Here is a 20190-nt window from a genome sequence, read left to right as displayed (position 1 = left end):
AAACTGTGTCCTAGTAATCTAGGTTGAGAATGACCCCAAGTGGAGCTCATAAGGATTGTCATGTTAAACCCTGCAAGTGGACTTAGTCTGACATGACGATAAAGTTGAGTGGTACTACTCTTGGACTAAGATATTAATTAAGTGAGTTGTCAGTAACTTATTTAATTAGTGGACATTCATTATCTTAAACACAGGGAGACTAACACACTCATAATAAGAAGGAGCCCAAAATATAATTTGGGATTGGTGCGGTAGTTCAATAATAGTTCTTTAGTGGAATGAATTATTATTGATGGAATTAAGTTGTGTGTTCGGGGCGAACACGAGAAGCTTAATTTCATCGGGAGACCAAAATCAATTCCTCCTCTCGGTCCCTATCGTAGCCTCTTGTATATTTATACCCACCACATACCCACCTTCTTACCCACTCTTTGGTGGCCGACCAAGCTAGCTTGGAACCCAAGCTAGGGCCGGCCAAGACCCAAAGGTTGAGCCAAGTTAATTGGTCGGTCATAGCTTGGAGCCCAAGCTTGATTGGCCGGCCAGATTAAAAGGAAATTTATTTTTAATTAAAATTATTTCTTATGTGGATATCATGATTTTAAAAGAGAGTTTAAAATTTAAATTTTTCCTTTTATAGCTTTCTACAAAAGATTAAGAAAAGATTTGAAATCTTTCCTAATTTGTAAATTGAAAGGAAATTTTAATTTTGAGAAAACTTTCATTTTTTTAACCATGTTCATGATTTAAAAGAGAGTTTAAAAATTAAATATTCTCTTTTATAAGTTTCTACAAAAGATTAAGAAAAGATTTGATATCTTTCCTTATTTGTAGATTGAAAGGAGATTTTAATTTTTAGAGATAACTTTTCTTTTTTGGAAATCATCCACATGTTTAAAAGAAATATTTTAATTTATAAAATTTCCTTTTTATAATTCACCATGAAGGGAAAAATTATTGGAGAAATTTTTTATAAATTTCCGAAAACAAATTAGGAAGTTTTAATTCTTGTGTTAACTAAAACTCTCCTTGTTTTATTTTTAAAAGTGGCCGGCCATTATAAATTGAGAAGAGAAAATTGTTTTTAATTAAATAAATTTTCCTTTTCATGGCAAAAAAATTAAGGAAGTTTTTATTAAAATTTCCTTATTTGCCAAGACCAAGGATTATAAAAGAGGGGGTAGAGGTGCCTTCAAGGGAACAACTCTATTATTTTTCTTCCTCTCTTTTCTTCCTTGGTGGTGGCCGGCCATATTGGTTTTCTCTTCTTCCTTTTCTTTCTTCTTCATTGGCCGAATCTCATCATCCCATGGAGCTTGAAGGTGGCCGGATTCTAGCTTGGAGAAGAAGGAGAGAAAGGAAGCTTGGTGGTGGTGGTCGGACCTCTACTTCTCTTGGAGAATTATGGTGGCCGAATCTAGCTTGGAGAAGAAGGAGCTTGGTGGTTCACGTCTTGGAAGATCGTTTCCCACACAACGTTCAAGATTAGAAGAGGAATACGGTAAAAGATCAAGAGGTTATTTTTGCTTACAAAGAAAGGTATAACTAGTAATTGTTTTCCGCATCATACTAGTTTTCTTTGTATAGTTATTTATGGAAATACCAAACACAAGAGGCATATGATTCTAGAGTTTTCGAAATAGTTTTTTTTTTTTAAGTTTGTGTTTTCTTCTTTTTCGAATTATTTATGGAAATACCAAACACTAGAGGCATATGATTGTTCTTTTTGGTTAACCTAGAGTTATTTAAGGAAATAAATATTAGCTTTCCTTAAAATGATTTGCCTAGGCGGTGGTGGTTGCTCCCATATCTAAGAAGGTCATGTGCCTCGCCATGCAGTCCTGGAAGCCAATTTTGGAAATTAATATTTATGGAATTAATAACTTAGGTAGATTTGAATCAATAGTGTTAAGTTTCGCTTGCGATTCAAATCTAAACCATTAAGAACAGATAAGTTAAATTTGGAATCAATGATGTTAAGTTCCGTCTGTGATTCCTAATTTAACTTCTAAAGAACACAATAGGTTATTTAAGGAAAGGTTCGACACTTGTACAAAAAAAAATTTTGTACAGTGGAACCGGTACGATTTTCTTAGGACTAACCAACAATTGGTATCAGAGCTAGGGTTTGCCTCTGTGTGTTTGGTTTTCAAATTAGGTTATGCACATGTCATACATAATTTAGACAGGATAATAGTAGAATGTGCTAACTTTGTGGTTGCAGGCTCCATCTATCATGGCTTATAGATGTTGTGTGTGATTGGACCCTTGGACATGTCAAGGGCATTATTTTGTGTGTGCATGTTTGTATGTAACTAATACAGCAGGAGCTGTATTAGCCCTAGGATTTTAGAATTTTATTTTCGATCTAGATTACATGTACATTCCCTCGTGGAATATAGGATCGATTTATGTAAAATTCTATTTTTGTCACGGATCAGATTCTTGTGAGGTGTGGTATTTTTGGAGCACCAGAGGCGCAGCGGAATAAGAAGCAAGATGGATGCGACAACTCAACCCAATGGCGGTGGCTAAAGATGGCAGCAGCTAGGGTTGGAGCACATGGAGGACAGTAACAAGAAAATGCCATAATAGTTGGAAAATAATTTCCATATTTATTTCTTTATTTACTGTGATGTGTGTGTATGCATGTGATGTATGCTAGGATAACTTAAAATTCCTCACTTTAAATAACTAAGTGGGAGAGAGATTTATTTTAATAAATTCCACGGTCTTCATTACTGGTTTGTAAGTGATGCAAACAAACTTGCGCGTTGGCTTTGAGTGTCTTCCTCCATATCGGATGAGTTTGTTTGCGGATCACTAGATCAAATTTCCATTTAGGATGACTATATGAAATTAATTAAGAGCGTGTGATCTTCCATATCGGAAGGGGCATAATCTTATTAATGGACTTAGTGTCAAGTAATGGTATACACTTAGGCACATCTAATAGTATCCTCCCCATCGGAGTCACTGCTATTATTTGTGTGATCGAAGAAAACCAACTATTAATTTGTCATAAATATAGGTTGACAAGATAATAAAATTAAAATCCCCTCTTACAAATGTTGAGATTTTGTATACGTCTATATTATCGTGGCATACAAAAATTCATGATGTATGAGGTAATTTTATTTGTCAGTTTGACAAGGAAATAAAATTAATGGGAAAACCCCCTCTAACAAATGTTTGGTTTTGTATACGTCCACACTATCGTGGCATACAAAATTCATGGTGTTTGAGAAAATTTTATTTGTCATAAAGACTTATTGACAAGATAATTAATGGGTAAAACCCTCCTCTTACAAATGTTCAATTTTGTATACGTCCACACTATCGTGGCATGCAAAATTCACGGTGTTTGAGGTGTTGGTGAATTTAAATAATATTATTTGAGGAATCAACGTTATTTTAAATTCAAAAGTTTTGACCAACTATTTGATCAAAGATAGATCAACTATTAATTTTATTCGTCATAAAATAAAGTTGACGAGATAATAAAATTAATGGATAAAATCTCCTTTTTGATTTTGTATACGTCCACACTATCGTGGCATACAAAATTCATGGGGATTTTAAGGTGTTGGTCTTGACCAAATATTTTTGTGATTCTTAGGATTTAAAATGTTTGGCAATCCCCTAGTTGTTATACTATAGAATAGACTTAGTAGTCCCAATTGTAATGATTGGAAATAGGACTTGGACATTTAGGTAGACTGTCCTCTTAGAACTAAGAACAAAATAGGTGTATTTCATTCATTAGTTAATACATGATTAGTGGTGTTATCTACCGGTACCTGGTGTGTAGATACGGGAGCCACTGATCATGTCTGTAATTCATTGCAGAGGTTCCAGGAAACCCGATAACTATATGAAGGGGAAGTCACCGTCTACATGGACACTCTGCAAAAGTGGTAGCTGTTGTAGTGGGAGATGCTTATCCTTTGATAGGAATAAAATATGGATTTTAAGAAATTATCTTTACGTACCAAGTTTAGAAAGAATTTGATTTCGGTTTCTAAACTAATCAAAAAAATAGATATTCTATCTATTTTGATAACAAACTTGTTATCAAGAAAATAGGAAAGATATCTGTTCTGGTACGTTGGTTGATAATTTATAAATCCAATAACTCTCACAATGCAATAAATGAAAATTAGTAACACATCTTCTAACTTTAATAAGGGAAAGGAACTTTCGGAAATGAACCAATCACATCCTTGGCAGTCTAAGGCTAGGTTATATTAACTTGAGTAGGATTCAAAGGATAAAAACCAATGAACTCTTAGGTTCATTGGTAGTGGAAATCTTTTCAATCCTGCGGGTCTTACTTGGAAGGAAAAATAACCAAGAAGTTTTTAAAGTCTAAGGGGTATAGAGCCGAGGATATGTTGGAATTGGTTTATTCTGATTTGTGTGGTCCTATGACTATCCAGACAAGAGGAAGGTTCGAAAATTTTATCTATTTTATAGACAACTATTTGAGATATAGATACATTTACTTGATGCACCGCAAGACTAAGTGCTTTGATTAGTTCAAAGAGTACAAGGCTGATGCGGAGAAACATCAAAGTAAAAGTATCAAGTCACTATGGTAAGATCATAGTGGCGAATACCTCTTGGGAGAATTTAGGAGTTACTTATCAGAAGTAGGGATTCAATCTCAACTAACTACATCTAGTACACCCCAATAGAATGGTGTAGTAGTAAGAAGGTATAGGACTCTTATGGAAAAGATTAGATCAATGATGAGTTATTCAAAATTACCAAATTCGTTTTAAAGGATATACACTAGAAACGGAAGTGAACGTAGTACCTTCTAAGTCAGAACTCTCTACTCCCATAGAATGGCAGAATAGGCGTAAGCCTAATCTGAAGTATATTTGGATTTGGGTGGTCTAGCACATGAGAGGCACTGATAAGTTGGGCGGGAGTTCACTTGTTTGTAAGTTATCCTAGAGAAATAAAAGGAGATTTATAGTCCTCAAAATCGGAAGGTCATTGTTAGCACCAATGCCCGATTTTAGAAAAGGACTATACAATGAACCACAAGCTCATAAGTAAAATTGTTCTTAAAGAAATGCCACGTCTAATCTAGTACCAACTGTACAAGATGAAATATCACAATAAACTATAACACATATCACAATTGATACACAAACAGTGTCTCGTCGTAGTGGGAGGGTTGTTAGGCAACCTAAAAGATTCATGTTTTGGAAGAGTCTTTGGACTTGATCCTTGGTAGACATGAACCTGATCCCCGGACATATGACGAAGCACTCTAAGATAAAAATGCAGCATCTTTGCAAAGAATAAAGAATTAGAATATATGTATTCTAATAGAGTCTGGGAGCTTATAAAATCACCAAATGGTGTAAAAGTCATTGGGTGAAAATAAGTCTACAATAGGAAAAAAGGGATAGACAGGAAGGTAGAAACTTTCAAAGCAAGGCTTGTTGAAAAAGGAAACTTTTCACCGGTAGCTATGCTTAAGTCTATCCGGATTCTTTTAGCTATGAGATTTAGTAAGTGGATGTCAAGACAGCTTTCCTTAATGGAAGTCTTGAAGAAAACATCCATATATATATAGCAACCAGAAGGGTTCATTGCAAAGAGCAAAGAGCATCTTGTAAGTAAACTCAATCAGTCTATGGACTGAAGTAAAGCTTCAAGGTCTTGTAACATCCGGTTTAATAAAGTAATCCAGACCTATGGATTTATTTTATAACCGAATGAGTTTTGTGTGCATTCACCCAAGTCCTTTATATCGAATTGCTTAGACAACCATACCCTTACTTCTGACAACACTTTGATATTATTTCTAACTATCAAAAATGTCATCTACGTATAGTACAAGAAATATCACCACATTTCCATCACACTTCTTGTATACACAAGACTCATCCGGACACTGAATAAATCCATATGACTAGATTACTTCATTAAACTGGATGTTCCAAGACCTTGAAGCTTGCTTTAGTCTATAAATAGACCGACTGAGCTTACATACTAGATGTTCTTTGCCCTTTGCAATAAACCCTTCTGGTTGCTACATATGGATGTCTTCTTCAAGACTTCAGTTAAGGAAAGCTGTCTTGACATCCATTTGTCAAACCTCATAATCCATATGAGTGGCAATAGATAAGAGTATCCGGATAGACTTAAGCATAGCTACTGGTGAAAAAGTTTCCTCATAATCGATTCCTTCTTTCTGAGTATACCCCTTCGCTACAAGTCTTGCTTTGAAGGTTTCCACCTTCCCATCTATCCCTCTTTTCCTTTTGTAGATCCGCTTACATCCAACGGCTTTTACACCATTTTATGGTTCTACAAGCTCCCAGACCTTATTAGAATACATAGATTATATTTCAGAATTTATTGCTCTTTGCCAAGATTCTACATCTATATCTTGGAGTGCTTCGTCATATGTTCGGGGATCAGGTTCATGTTTACCTGGGACCAAATCCGATGACTCTCCCAAAAACATGAATTTTTCAGGTTGCCTAACAACCCTCCCACTACAACGAGGCACTGTCTGTTGTTGTGTATCATTTGTGATATGTGTTGCAGTTTCTTGTGATATTTCATCTTGCACTGTTGGTACTAAAGTAGGCGTATCATCTCGCATTTCTTCTAGAACAATTTCACTCATGGATTTATGGTTTATTACATAATCTTCCTCTAAAAATCGAGCATTGGTGCTAATAATGATCTTCTGATTTTTAGGATTATAAAACAAGTCACCTTTCATTTTCTTAAGACATCCTACAAACAGACAAACTTCAGTACGTGATTCCAACTTGTCAGTATCTCCCTTCAGCACATATGCTGGACTACCCCATATCCGAATATGACTCAGACTAGGCTTACACTCATTCTATAATTCCATGGGAGTAGAGGGTACTGATTTAGAAGATACCATATTCAGAATGTACACTGTTGTTTCCAGAGCATATCCCCAAAATGAATCTGGTAATTCTGAATAACTCATCATATATCTAACTATTTCTATAAGAATCATATACCTTCATTCTGCCACACCATTCTGTTGGGGTGTATCAGGTGTAGTCAGTTGGGATTGAATCCCGACTTCTGATAAGTGACTCCTAAACTCTCCTAAGCGGTACTTGCCACTACGATCTCACCGTAGAGTCTTGATACTTTTACCTTGATGTTTCTCCACATCAGTCTTATACTCTTTGAACTTATCAAAGCACTTAGACTTGTGGCGTATCAAGTAAATGTACCCATATCTCGAATAGTCATCTATAAAAGAGACAAAATATTCGAAATCACCTCTTGCCTGGATAGACATAGGACCACATAAATCAGAATGAACTAGTTCCAACACATCTTTGGCTCCATACTCCTTCGACTTAAAAGCTACTTGGTTATTTTTCCTTCCAAGTAAGACTCGTAGGTTGTAAAGTTTTCCACTACCAATGAACCCAAAAGTTCATCGGCTATTATCCTTTGAATCCTACTTAAGTTAATATAACCTAGCCTTAGATGCCAAAGATATGATTGATTCATTTCCGAAGGTTGCTTTCTCTTAATAGAGTTAGAAGATGTGTTATTAATTTTCATTTGTTGCATCGTGGGAGTTATTAGATTTAGAGTATACAAATTGCCAATGAACGTACCAGAACAGATAACTTCCCTATTTATTTTGATAACACCTTTGCTATCATAAATAGACAGAATATCCATCCTTGTATTGTTTAGAAACTGAAATCAAGTTCTTTCTAAAACTTGGTACGTAAAGATAATTTCTTAAAACCAATATTATTCCTATAAACATCTCCCGCTGCAACAGCTGCTACTTCTGTAGCATTGCCCATGTAAACAGTGATTTCTCCTTCGTGTAGTTGTCGGGTTTCCTGGAACCCCTGCAATGATTTGCAGACATGATCAGTGGTTATCATATCTACATGCTAGGTACTGGTACATAACACCACTAATCATGTTCCAACTACAAGAGAATAAGATATACCTGTTGGATCATGAAGTTTCGCTAGAGGGGGGGGGGGGGGGGAATAGCGATTATAAAAATTTCGACAAGAGTAAGCGCAGCGGAAAAGACGAAATTGAAACAACGCTAACACAGGAACCAATTTTACTTGGTTCAGAACCTTTGGCGACTCCTACTCCAAGGCCCACACATGAGGGTGCTTTCGTTGGGCAATTCACTAGCAATTCGAATAATCGTTTTACAATTGAAAGTACAGTTGCTAATGAAAAAATAAAGCAGTACCAACAGAGGAAGAAATCAAAAAGAAAAGAGCGCGTTGTCGAAGCTTTGCGGCGTCACAGGAGCACAGAAGAGCAGATCGTCAAATCGAAGTTGTTGTGGAAGCTCCACCCCTGCCCCTTCTTTTATATGAAGCTCGGGGCGCCCCGAATCCCTTCCGGGCGCCCTGGTGGACGTGGCAGGTCCAACCAGTGAGCTCCACATGGCGACGACGTGTTTGGATAAAAATCGCCTCCCGGGCGCCCGGACCACCTTTTTCCAGGAAGCACCTTTCCTGCAAAACAAGGTTAGTCCGAGGCAAATAGATAATGTATATCCTGCAAAATAGAGTGTTAGCACAGTTCATAAGTTTAACAAAAAAAAGAGTATGACTTAGATTTCGTCTTTCCGAGACCGGAATCTAGTCACGATCTCGACTTAGATATCCGAAATGGGTCTAAACCGGATCGACGCCTAATGTTCCCTTCCCGGGAACGCGTCCTCACAGTCACTCCCTTCCAGTGACTTACCTTTACTCACCTGTCAGACGTCCGGTCAGCCCTTCGACCCGTCTGGACTTCTCGCCAAGCGTCCGATCAGCCCGTCGACCCGCTTGGGCTTCTCGCCAGCTATCCGGTCAGCCCGTCAACCTAGCTGGACTTCTCGCCAAGCGTCCGGTCAGCCCGTCGACCCGCTTGGACTTCGTGTCAGACATCCGGTCAGTCCGTCGACCTGTCTGGACTTCGTCTGCACACTCGGTCAAAGTGTTAGATCACGACAAACCTAACTTAACCTAATTTGTCATTCATCAAAACCTGAGTTAGATCGTTAGTGTTAACCGCACCAACAATCTTTCCCTTTTTGATGGAATGACAACCTGGTTAAGTTAGTGAAAAATATGCTAGTAAAAAAGACCAGCATGATTTATAAGGTTTAAGTTAGTTTTTAAAATATGACATTTTATTTCTCTAACTTAACCACCTATCTCTCCCCCTTTGGCATTCATCAAACAAGAACATAAGTCAAACACTCAAAAAAATACAGAATACAGACAAAGTTAAAATGTAAGGAATGATGTCAAGTTAACTTGGGGGAGTTTGAAATTTTTGAAGATTTGTTTAAAGCATTAGCTTTAGCTTTTAGAAAATAGCTAAGTTTTGAAAGAGTAGCTAATTTTTAAAGATCATTTTTCCAAAATTTCAGAAATGACTTTGCAAACTTAAAGAATATTTTCTAATCAGAAATTTGTAAAGCTAATTTTCCAGTATAAGTGCATAAGTTTCAAATTTTAGGATCAAGTTTTAAATTTTCAAAGTAAGTTTCAACTTTAAAATATTTTTCAAACATAAGTTTTCAGAATCAAAATTTCAAGGCTAAGTTTAAAAAAAAAAACTTCAAACATAAGTTTTAATTTTGAAACACTTTTCAAACATTAAAAATCAAAAATTTCAAAGCTGAGTTTAAAAACTATTTACTTTTCAAAACTGATTAAAACTAAGTTTGCAACAGATTCAAAATCTTAGTTTATAAAATCTAATTGAAGAATTTAGTTTTATAAAAGTTAGTTTTCAAAAATAGGTTTATTAAAAAAATTTGAAACATAAGTTTTCAAAATTAAAGATTTCAAAACTAAGTTTGAAAAATTTATTTTATTAAGTTTGTAAAAACTTCAAATTTGAAAGTTGAAATTCCATCTCAAAACTGGAAAAAAAAAATTAGAAAAGATATTATGTTTAAGGTGGAGAAAATAATTTTTGTGCTAAGTGTTGATTTAATCCTCCCCTAAACCTGACATAATTTTAAAATAATTTTTTTTAAAAAAATATTCACAGAAAAGTATTTAAAGTGAGATTTTTAATGTATAATTTTTTTTGTTTTAATTTTTAAAATTGAGGTAGGATTTTCTAAAGAGATTTAAATAGAAATTTGATAAAAAGAAAAATTTGAACCTCCCCCTGAATTTGTTACTCCCCTTAATTTAATATCTCCCCCTTAAGTTAATACTAAGGTTTAGCTATATTAAATTTTACAGCCTCAATACATTTTTGTACCTAAGTGTTAGTAACACTTATGTTTATCGAGTATATTATTTATATAAGTATTTTTATATACTTGGTATAGTTTTTTATAAGAATAAGATTATTGAAATTAATGAATAATCAATTATTCTTAATAATAAGTAATAAGTAATTTATTGCAAAATTAATAATAGTTAATCACTATCAATAATTTATTGATTAGCTTTTATTTTACTTGACTTATCTGATTAAATTATGTATTAATTGTCTTAATATCAATGGATAATAGTTATAATTTATCTTTTATTTTTCATTTACTTAGTCTTTAAGTTTTGATTAAGTAACCTAAGTTACGTTTAATTAGGATTACTTAAGTTAGGTTTATTTTGACTAACGTCAACATTAAGATTGATTGAGTTAAATTAAGGTTTAATTAGTTTATATATATATATATATAAGATCATATCTAATTTAAAGTACAATTGACTACCGTTAATGTTTTTACTTTAATTATTTACTTGTTAAAATTTCAGTTTTAAGTTTCATTTTTAATTTAAGCTTTAAATATTATTTTAAGTTAATTTAAGTTTTAATTTTAAGTTATAATTTAAGTTTTAATTAACTAAAGTACATGTCTTAGTTTTAGAATGAATTTTAATGTCTTTTTTTTTTAAAAAAAAAAAAGAGTTTTATATAATTTTTAAAATATTTTTTTAAATGAATTTTTTAAAGTAAAAATAAAAAATTTAAAGGATTTTTAAAAGGTATATTTTGTTCAGGTTTTTTTTTAAAATAATTTTTAAAAGTTTTTTTTTAATTAGTTTTTAAAGAATTTTTAAAATAGTTTTTTAAAAGAATTTTTAAAATAGTTTTTAAAAGAATTTTTAAACTAATTTTTAAAATGGTTTTTTAAACTAATTTTTTAAAGAATTTTTGAAATAATTTTTAAAGAATTTTTGAAAAAAAATTTAAAAAAATTTTAAAATAGTTTTTAATGAATTTTTTAAAATAGTTTTTAAAGAATTTTTTAAAATAGTTTTTAAAGAATTTTTTAAAATAGTTTTTAAAGAATTTTCAAAATAGTTCTAAAATAATTTTTAAAATAGTTTTAATAGAATTTTTAAAATAGTTTTTAAAGAATTTTTTAAAATAGTTTTTAAAGAATTTTTAAAATAGTTTTTAAAGAATTTTTTAAAATAGTTTTTTTTAAAGAATTTTTAAAATAGTTTTTCAAAGAATTTTTTAAATAGTTTTTAAAACAATTTTTAAAATAATTTTTAAAATAGTTTTTAAAAAGATTTTCAAAATAGTTTTTAAAAGATTTTTTTTTTAAATAATTTTTATAATATATTTTCAAAGTTTTTTTAAAGAGTTTTTAAAATGATTTTTAAAAGTTTTTACAATAATTTTTTAAAATAGTTTTTAAAATGATTTATAAAAGTTTTAAAATAATTTTTAAAATGATTTTTAAAAGTTTTTAAAATAATTTTTAAATTAGTTTTTAAAATGATTTTTAAAAGTTTTTTTAAAAAAAGAAATTTTTAAAATGATTTTTAAAAGTTTTTTAAAATAATTTTTAAAATTTTTTTTAAAAGTTTTTAAAATAATTTTTAAAATAGTTTTTAAAATGATTTTTAAAAGTTTTTAAAATAATTTTTAAATATTTTTTAAAATGATTTTTAAAAGTTTTTTTAAAATAATTTTTAAAAGTTTTTAAAAATAATTTTTAAAATAATTTTTTAAAATGTTTTTTTATAGTTTTTAAAATAATTTTTAAAATAGTTTTAAAGATGATTTTTAAAAGTTTTTTTAAAAAAATAATTATAATAATTTTTTAAAATGATTTATAAAAGTTTTTAAAATAATTTTTAAAATAGTTTTTTAAATGATTTTCAAAAAATTTTTAAATAATTTTGAAAATAATTTTTTAAATGATTTATAAAAGTTTTTAAAATAGTTTTTTAAATGATTTTCAAATTATGTTTTTTTAAATAATTTTTTAAATGTTTTATAAAAGTTTTTAAAATAATTTTTTAAATTTTTTTTTTAAAAAGTTTTTAAAATAATTTTTAAAATAATTTTTTTTAATACAATCCAGCGTTCGTGCCTCTTTCAGTATCCACACAAACAAGTCTTCCGTCCATCTCACGAACTCAAGAAGTGGAGAAGAGAAACCACCTAAGGTTGTGCTAGCAACCACACTAGGAGGTTTCGGCTAAGAGAGGGAAGAGAGGAAGAAGAAGAGCAAAAACAAAATTTTCATCATAAAAATGAATCCAAAAATCTCTTTTGTACTCATTCATGAAATTGCCTTAATGTCAATTGTCTTAATTGACATTAATATTTGTCTTCATCCAATGCATCCAATACATGAGCAATTCAAAATTGACTACTCTTTATCCAATACATGATCAATTCTAAATTGAACACTGAGTTTAACTCATTAATCATCAATCCAAATTAACTCACTGAGTCTAATTCGAATTGGACTCAATCCAATAATTAGATCCAATTGAGTTTAACTCAATGAGTCCAATTTGAATTAAACTTAATTCAATGATCCATCATATGAACCTATCTCCAAATTAACTTGTTCCTTGTGTGTGACCCAATAGGTTTTCGTAACGTTGGCAATGTCTCTAAAGCTATTTTAGATACATAAACAATGAGTGACATCTAGCAAGACATCATTACTATCCAAGTAAATAGAATGTCGAGATCCGACCTAACATTTCCATGTCTATCATCTTGTATAACTCAATCCTTCTATCCTTGATATCTAGATTGATCAATGAGGCATAGACTGTGTCATCCTCTTATCAATCTAATGTTTGTGTTTCTTGATCTCTAAATAGACACACTCAATCAAATAAGCTCAATATCGCATATGGACTCATTTAAGCATGGTCATGCATTCTTATGTCCTACTAATCAAGGGGTCTATAGATATCATTTCCGTGATATGGAAGGGATAGATTTCATCTACATCACTCACATCCCTCCACATAACTTATTGCATACCCAGTGATCAATTTTATGGTCCACCTTGTTACAGGTGGCGTTTATCGATACCAAAGTATACAACTCCTTATGTAGGGAACCGTAGTGACTTCAAGTCTAAGGACTATTCATACTAATAGTCACATGAGAATGTTTATGACCTCTTAGCACCTTCGGAGGGGATGAATATATTTTAAGGAGACTGTTTAGCTGCATGACTCGACGTCTTTATTCCTCAGGCAACGCTCACATAACTCAAACTCAGGCTCTATATTTGTTCGACGTTCGTCTTGAGCCGTCAACATCAACATCCTCGACTCGACACTCGGAGAACTCACCGACACAACAACTTAGCAATCGACCTATTCCGTCAAGCCAACAGCTTGAGATTATCAACTTAAGTCATCTTGACAGATAAATAAATATTATCCCTCCGACAGATTGTGAATAAAGACCTAACATAAATGAAAGGGGCAAAATATGTATAGGGTACATAATTTGACCATTTTGAAAGTTAGATATGTGATTTGGATATTTAGTACACTAAGCTACATGGTTTGGTAAAAATTTAAAATTGCAATGCATAAATTCTATGGAAAAAAAAGATTTAGAGATCTTCAAGTTAATCGAGAAACAAATTATGGTTTCTCCCAAACATGATAAAAAGTAAATATGTCCTCTAAAACATTAATAAAATCAACTCCAACACAATTAGAACAACGAGGATTAACGCAATGATGATGGTGATAGTGAGGAAAACATAGTGAATGAGAAGCTACTTATACAAGTTTACACATGGGCAAGTTAACATCATCAAGCCTAGAAAAGGCAGTTAGAGTGGCTGAAGTCCACCAAATGATGGACTAGACATCACTGTCAGCACTTGAGTCACGGACGCCATGGCACTCAAAGCAGCTTTGAGCACGTCCTGAGAACACCCGGGTTTAATGATGCTCTTCACCTGCAAACGCAATGAAAACAATTGAGAATGCTACTTGAGAGAGTAGCAGTAACTATTGAGATTGCACCAACCGTGTCAAGATAATCCTGAAGCTTTTTTATCCTCCCCATGTAATCTTGATCCTCGATAGAGAGAGTAAAGGTCTTATCGTCGGCACCAGGTCCTTCAAACTGAGGAGGCCCTGGGTTTCTGTACAAGTCATCCAACAAAAAGCTTGAAGCTTTCTGTCTCAGCAACCTGAGACGAGATCCAAGAAGCCGATGAAGAGTGGAAACACAGTGCTACTTTAGTTGCACATAAGTTTCAAATCAAATCCAATCGTAAAAAATTAGGGGTGTCCATTCGGATGGGTCCGGGACGGATTGAAGTTACTAAAAAAAATCCTAATCCAAACCTGACTCGAACCTGAACTTAATCTGAAAACACTAAACTTGAAAATTAAGATGTTTTAGCATAAATAGGTAACAATGATGACATGTTGATATAAAAGTGAAAAATTTTAACATTTACTATTTATGCTAAAATATCTTAATTTTCAAAATAAAATTTGATTTAATCTCAAAAAAAAAACTCTTAAATCCTAAATTTAAGATGAAAATTCCTTCTTAAAAATCCACTTGTGAAAACCCCATTGTTGATTTTGAGATTGAAATCTCCTCTCTCTAATTTAAAAAATGGATAAGTAATCTTTGAGCTACAAGAAAAGATGGATAGATTTATGACTTGTATTGTGACAAGTAAACTCGAAGGTATTGAAGCCCAGTTACTTCAAGTGCCATTTAAGAATTACTGTTAAAAAGAATATTAAGCAAACCATGAAAAGCTCACTTACTCATATACTTTGCCTTTCAAGTCTATTGTGGCAGGATGGATGGCTGGCCTTCCAATAGGAATGGCCCCAGAACCACGTGAATGTCGCTTCACGTTCATCATAGCCTAGTTGAGCCAAACAAAATCAGTTTCGCGGCATATTAAATGAGACAAAGGAAGACCAAATAAGACTTAATTGTTGTTATTGTTGTTATATATCTTTCAAACACAATGGTTGTAACCATAAGATCCTTACAGTGAGTGGTGCAGCACCGCAACACCATTTGTTCACAGGATGTTTTAAGTTAGTAACAGTAGCCATGTATCCATTCAACCCGGCTGACAGAATATGGTAGCAGATATGTCCAAGAACCTGATTTCATAAACCTAGTTACATCATTTGCAGTGTAACAGAAGGATTAGGAGAGAGCTAATGAGGAGTTGGTGCATACATATGCATAGTCACAGTCGAACTTTGATGGTAAAGATCCACGAGCTTGATACCCGAAGAAATGACATATTGCATTGAATTTCTTTCCTTTGTATATGCCTTCTTTCTGGAAGGGAGAAAGAAATCAGTACTTCTTGAAAGCCAAAATCATGAAGTGCCAGTTCAATGTGAAGTTTGATTGATGAGAATTTACCATCCTTCTGTTCATTTCTGCTTCCACCAACTGTGCTAGAAGCTTTTCTGTTTCAATCTAAGCAAGAGAAACTTCGAGTTAGAAACAACGGAAACATGGCCCTTTTCGGTTTCTACATCTCGCGAAGTTACCTGGGACAGCTGCGCAGAGTCATCAGACTCTGGATGAAGCAGCAACTGCATCGAAGAAGAGTGAGAGTTAATGAAGTTTTTTGTCAAAAAACAAGTACAGCAATTTGTTCCTACGGAGTGAAGGAATGAAAGATAACCTGTCTCCTGATAAAGGGTGGCAAAAATTCAAACAATGCAGATGCCCAAGGCGAAAGGTGAGAGGAGATATTCTCGATCGAAATGCCTTGGCTGTGGAGACCATGAATTTCCTGCAATACAATCATAAAAAGATTAATAGAACATACTCAACTTGCAATTGAAACATAAAGGTCATGTTTGGTTAGGGGTAATGTAATCAAGCTTGTAGTGTAATAAACTTTGTAATGTAATTATATTACATTACTATGTTTGGTAAAAAGACTTGTATGTAATCTTTGCTTATATTCTTTTGTTTGGTGTCTATTATTTTTTTTATAAAGACTGTAATTCGTATTATTATAAAATGACAAGAATATCTTGCGACCTCTGCCAGTGGCGGCCGATAGTGACGGCAGTGGCATCGACAACCGGTTGGTACAGAAAATGGACTAGAGTTATATTTGACATTTAAATTTTAGTTAAATATTGAGCTTGGAATGTAATCTAGATTACGTGTTGTTGGTCTTATAATCCATATTACAAAACTTTATTGTCTTTTGTAATCCAGACTACATTACACTATAGTTTTCATTACAATGTTGATTACGCCTCATCAAACGTAACCAAAGATCTTGAGGTTATGCATTGCAAAATCCAGGAACTACCTGCAGAAGTGCATACAATTCAGGAATGCTCTCTACAAGCCCCTCAGGAATAAGAATGACACCATGATTCTTCTCTGGAGAAAAAAAAGATTAATTTAGAATAGGGCAAAGCATATTAATATATAAGAAAAGTGTATAACACCTTTCTCAGCCCTCGCTTGAACTGCATCACAGATTTGCTTAGTAATGTCGAAAATGGTTAGTTTTGATAATGCCACCTCCTCTCCTAAGATGAGCTGATAATGGACAATGTATTGATTATTGACGATCACAAAAGAGCAAACATGAGCTGCCTCCTAAATTCATTAACACACGAATAGGAACTAGAACGAACCATATTAGGATGTGATTGCAATGCACACTCGAGAGCCACATGGGAAGCCTTTCGACCCATCAAGCGGATGAAATAGTAGTACTGAAACAAGCCACAGTTTTCAATATTACAACAATTTGAAGGGTTGATACTCGTAACATGAAACCATCAAAGCTTCAGAAATATCTCGCCAGTTCTTCATGTGGGTTTCAATGTGGTTTCATCTTAAAACCTAAATTATTCCATTTCATCAGCAATAATTAAGCTATAATTCTCTATCAGCACATATAGATGGTTTACCTTCTCTGCAGACAATGCGTCTATGCAGACATTGCTTATTAGTTGAGAATTGACCTGAAATTAAGTAGGATAATAAGCATGAGGATCCAATGATAATCAAAACAAGGACAAGACCATTTATATCTTACAAAATTAGGAGATGAAAACTATATTGTCAAAAACAACCACTTCATTGCCTGATAAAACTTCTCTGACACCAAAGTTTAGGAAAAAGAACAAAATCAACTTCTATTTGGATGATTATGAAACTCAGAAACTATACAAGCTTATAATCCAATGGCAACTTGAAAAATGATTACGCCAAAAAAGAGACCAAGGATCAAAACGATAACATCATATAAGAGTTTATAGACAATGTTTATAAGCTTACCCTGCAAACAGTATCAAACCCAACATCTGTCTCCACAAATTGATTCTTAAGATCTCCATTCAAAGTAACAGGGACACCAACTACCTGTTTTAAAAGTATCCTTGTTATTTGTAGGAAGAAACCAATTGCCAGTATAAGATGAAAAAGATAACTTATATGGCTTGATTAAGTCTCAGTTTTTCTTGTATATACAAATTGATAGTAGCTAAAAAAGCAGTCAGTTATATATTTATGGATTGACTCATTCGAAACCGAGGATGAATAATCAGAAAATTTAAATCACACGGTAACCTTTGTAGGACATTTGGCCTCGACAAATGTTTCTGCAAGTTGAGCAGCATCCGAGTTGGATGTGACTCCTTGTCAAAGCAACAAATTTATATAAAAGAGTTGTCGATTTAAGTGAAAATATGGAAAATTCCAGGGATCATGAAATACCTCCTATAATGACAAGACCATCCAACTTCAAATCTTGGCATGCAGTCAAAGCAGCATTTACTTGCTCAGTTGTTCTGATTTGGTCAACAGTCCGGCCCAGCAAATCATAGCCACCTTCAACACAACAAACAACTCGTATCAATCATAAAAGTTAATTTACGATCATTAAGGGTGAGTGATGAGCCAATTTTTAGCACACCTTGGTTCTTGTAACTAGAAAGAACCTCTTCTGTAATTTCCAAAGTTCTCTGTGCAAACAGACCTTCAGTGCCACCTTTAACAAAGAAACAAGAAGTCAGCACATAGGCATTTCAATTTAGAATCAAATAGCTTATCGTTGATAAATTTCTTCACATCACCTTTTGTTAAGATTACAAGGAAGGCTTACCAACAAAGCCAAGTAAGGTGTTGTCTCGGTTGTGGAGTTTAATAGCGCTATAAAGACCCCATACAACATTATGTCCTCCTGGTGATTGCCTCCCGCAAAACACGATGCCTACCCTGCATTTATTCATGTGGAAGGGTGTATCATGAGTTATAATGCAAACAAAAAACACAGGCTACTAAAAAGCAAACCTAGAAAAAAAAATACACAATTGTCAAAGTAAATCCAGATAGTATGATATGCCACCACAGAGATGTTGCAATCATACGCGAATTGAGTTTGTAGTATTGGTCGTGTGTGATGCAACTTTAAAAATTGGTAAAACTAGCTAAGAAAAGAAACAACTCTTTTGTATTCAAGGATGAATGATAAATCAGGATACAAAAGGGAGTTATATTAACAGAAAAGTAAAGTAATCAGAAGTTTTGATTGATTAGTAGCTTAACAATGCTGGATATTTTTCATGTACATCCCTCCATATATCAATTCCAGAAAAAATTAAACACATGTCATGGGGGACTTCATACTCACAAACCTCATAGGAGGATGCTCAGTAATGATCTGTGCATTAGGCACCTTCGCAGTTGCCGACAAAAAATGAGCCAAAGGCTGACCAAACGTGTGTGGGAAGGCCTGACCAATAACATGTGCACTGGATGGATCTGCGCAGGTTGTCGCGTTGCCAAACTCTATCCCAACTGTAGTGCCCTGTTCACCATGGTGATAATATACATGAATTTAGGAAGATGGCCAAATTTTGATTGATCAGTCATGGAGAACATGTTGAAGAAGATTTTATACTAAAATAAACATTAAATGCAGAAACTATGATATCTTCTGCTGGATTCACACGCATCCTCATAATCCAAATTTACATATAAGCCATGAATGGCAGTTCATAAATGAAGAGAAAGGGGAGTAGCAAGGAAGTTAGAACTTGAGATAAATGTTGGTATCATCTAGGTTCTCAGAAAAATATCAATCTTTTGAAACACAATGGACCAATGTACTAGCTAGAAGACAGACTGCTGAAAATGAGTGAGTCAAAGTCCACGTCCACGTAAAAAGCAAGAAGAAAGACACTAAAATTAAATTAAACTCTTTGTTACAAGAAAAAAAAACATCAATCGAGTCCAGAATTGAGAAAATCACGATTTCACATCAGTCTTGAAGTAGAATTTCAGACCTATAATCATATAGGAAAGTAAAAATAGTGAATAGGACACAAATTTGCAACTGTCCAGTTAAAAGGGTTTAAATTTGAGGCAAAATCTGGTACATCATTCAAACTCAGTTCAGAAGAATACCACCATCTTTTAACGCAAGCTATCGACTAATCTTGTTTTAAAAAAAAAAAAGAACCGCCGCGCATAAAGACAAGCAATCGGTGAATCAACGAAAGCCCATCAAACCGAAGAATGTCACAAGCATCCAATCCACTCCAGAAGCAAGAAAAACCGAGATAGCATAGCAATGTCGAAGGAGAAGAATAAGGTTGGATTCGATACCTGGAGGCAAGGGGGCAATTCGGGCTGGTACTCCGCCCGCTTCTTCTGGACCTCGGACAGCTCCCTGGGAACCCCGAAATCCGACTCCATTCCCCTTCCTTGTTCCTCTTCGTCCTCTCAATCCCTCGCTATATCTTCCCAATCTTCTCCCATATCGCTTTCCTAAGCACTCCCACAGCGACTGACCAAGGCGGTAACTATTACCGCCGGCGACACGCCTCATCTTTTGCTCCCCGCTCATTGGTCCATTGGGATATGCCGATAAATTTATTGTGAATCCTGCGAATTTTTATAAAA

General features: G+C 33.5%; 1 protein-coding gene across 1 annotated transcript; it reads right to left on the bottom strand.

Moving 5' to 3' along the window:
- Positions 1-13908: 13908 nt before the first annotated feature.
- On the bottom strand, positions 13909-20111 carry LOC122027923 (pyrophosphate--fructose 6-phosphate 1-phosphotransferase subunit alpha-like). The gene is made up of 19 exons (XM_042586938.1): positions 19894-20111; positions 18921-19093; positions 18389-18501; positions 18200-18274; positions 18001-18114; positions 17854-17921; positions 17563-17646; positions 17193-17246; positions 16914-16994; positions 16722-16815; positions 16580-16653; positions 15935-16045; positions 15798-15842; positions 15667-15723; positions 15475-15579; positions 15279-15395; positions 15045-15148; positions 14284-14449; positions 13909-14212 (listed from the first exon to the last, which is right to left on the bottom strand). The coding sequence occupies exons 1-19, from the start codon at positions 19981-19983 to the stop codon at positions 14084-14086; spliced, it is 1854 nt and encodes a 617-aa protein (XP_042442872.1). The 5' UTR covers positions 19984-20111; the 3' UTR covers positions 13909-14083.
- Positions 20112-20190: the final 79 nt, after the last annotated feature.

This window comes from Zingiber officinale, chromosome 10A, assembly GCF_018446385.1.
Source record: "Zingiber officinale cultivar Zhangliang chromosome 10A, Zo_v1.1, whole genome shotgun sequence".
Lineage (NCBI taxonomy): Eukaryota > Viridiplantae > Streptophyta > Magnoliopsida > Zingiberales > Zingiberaceae > Zingiber > Zingiber officinale.
Note: the sequence above shows the minus strand (reverse complement) of the source record. Positions and strands in the feature narration are given on the sequence as shown.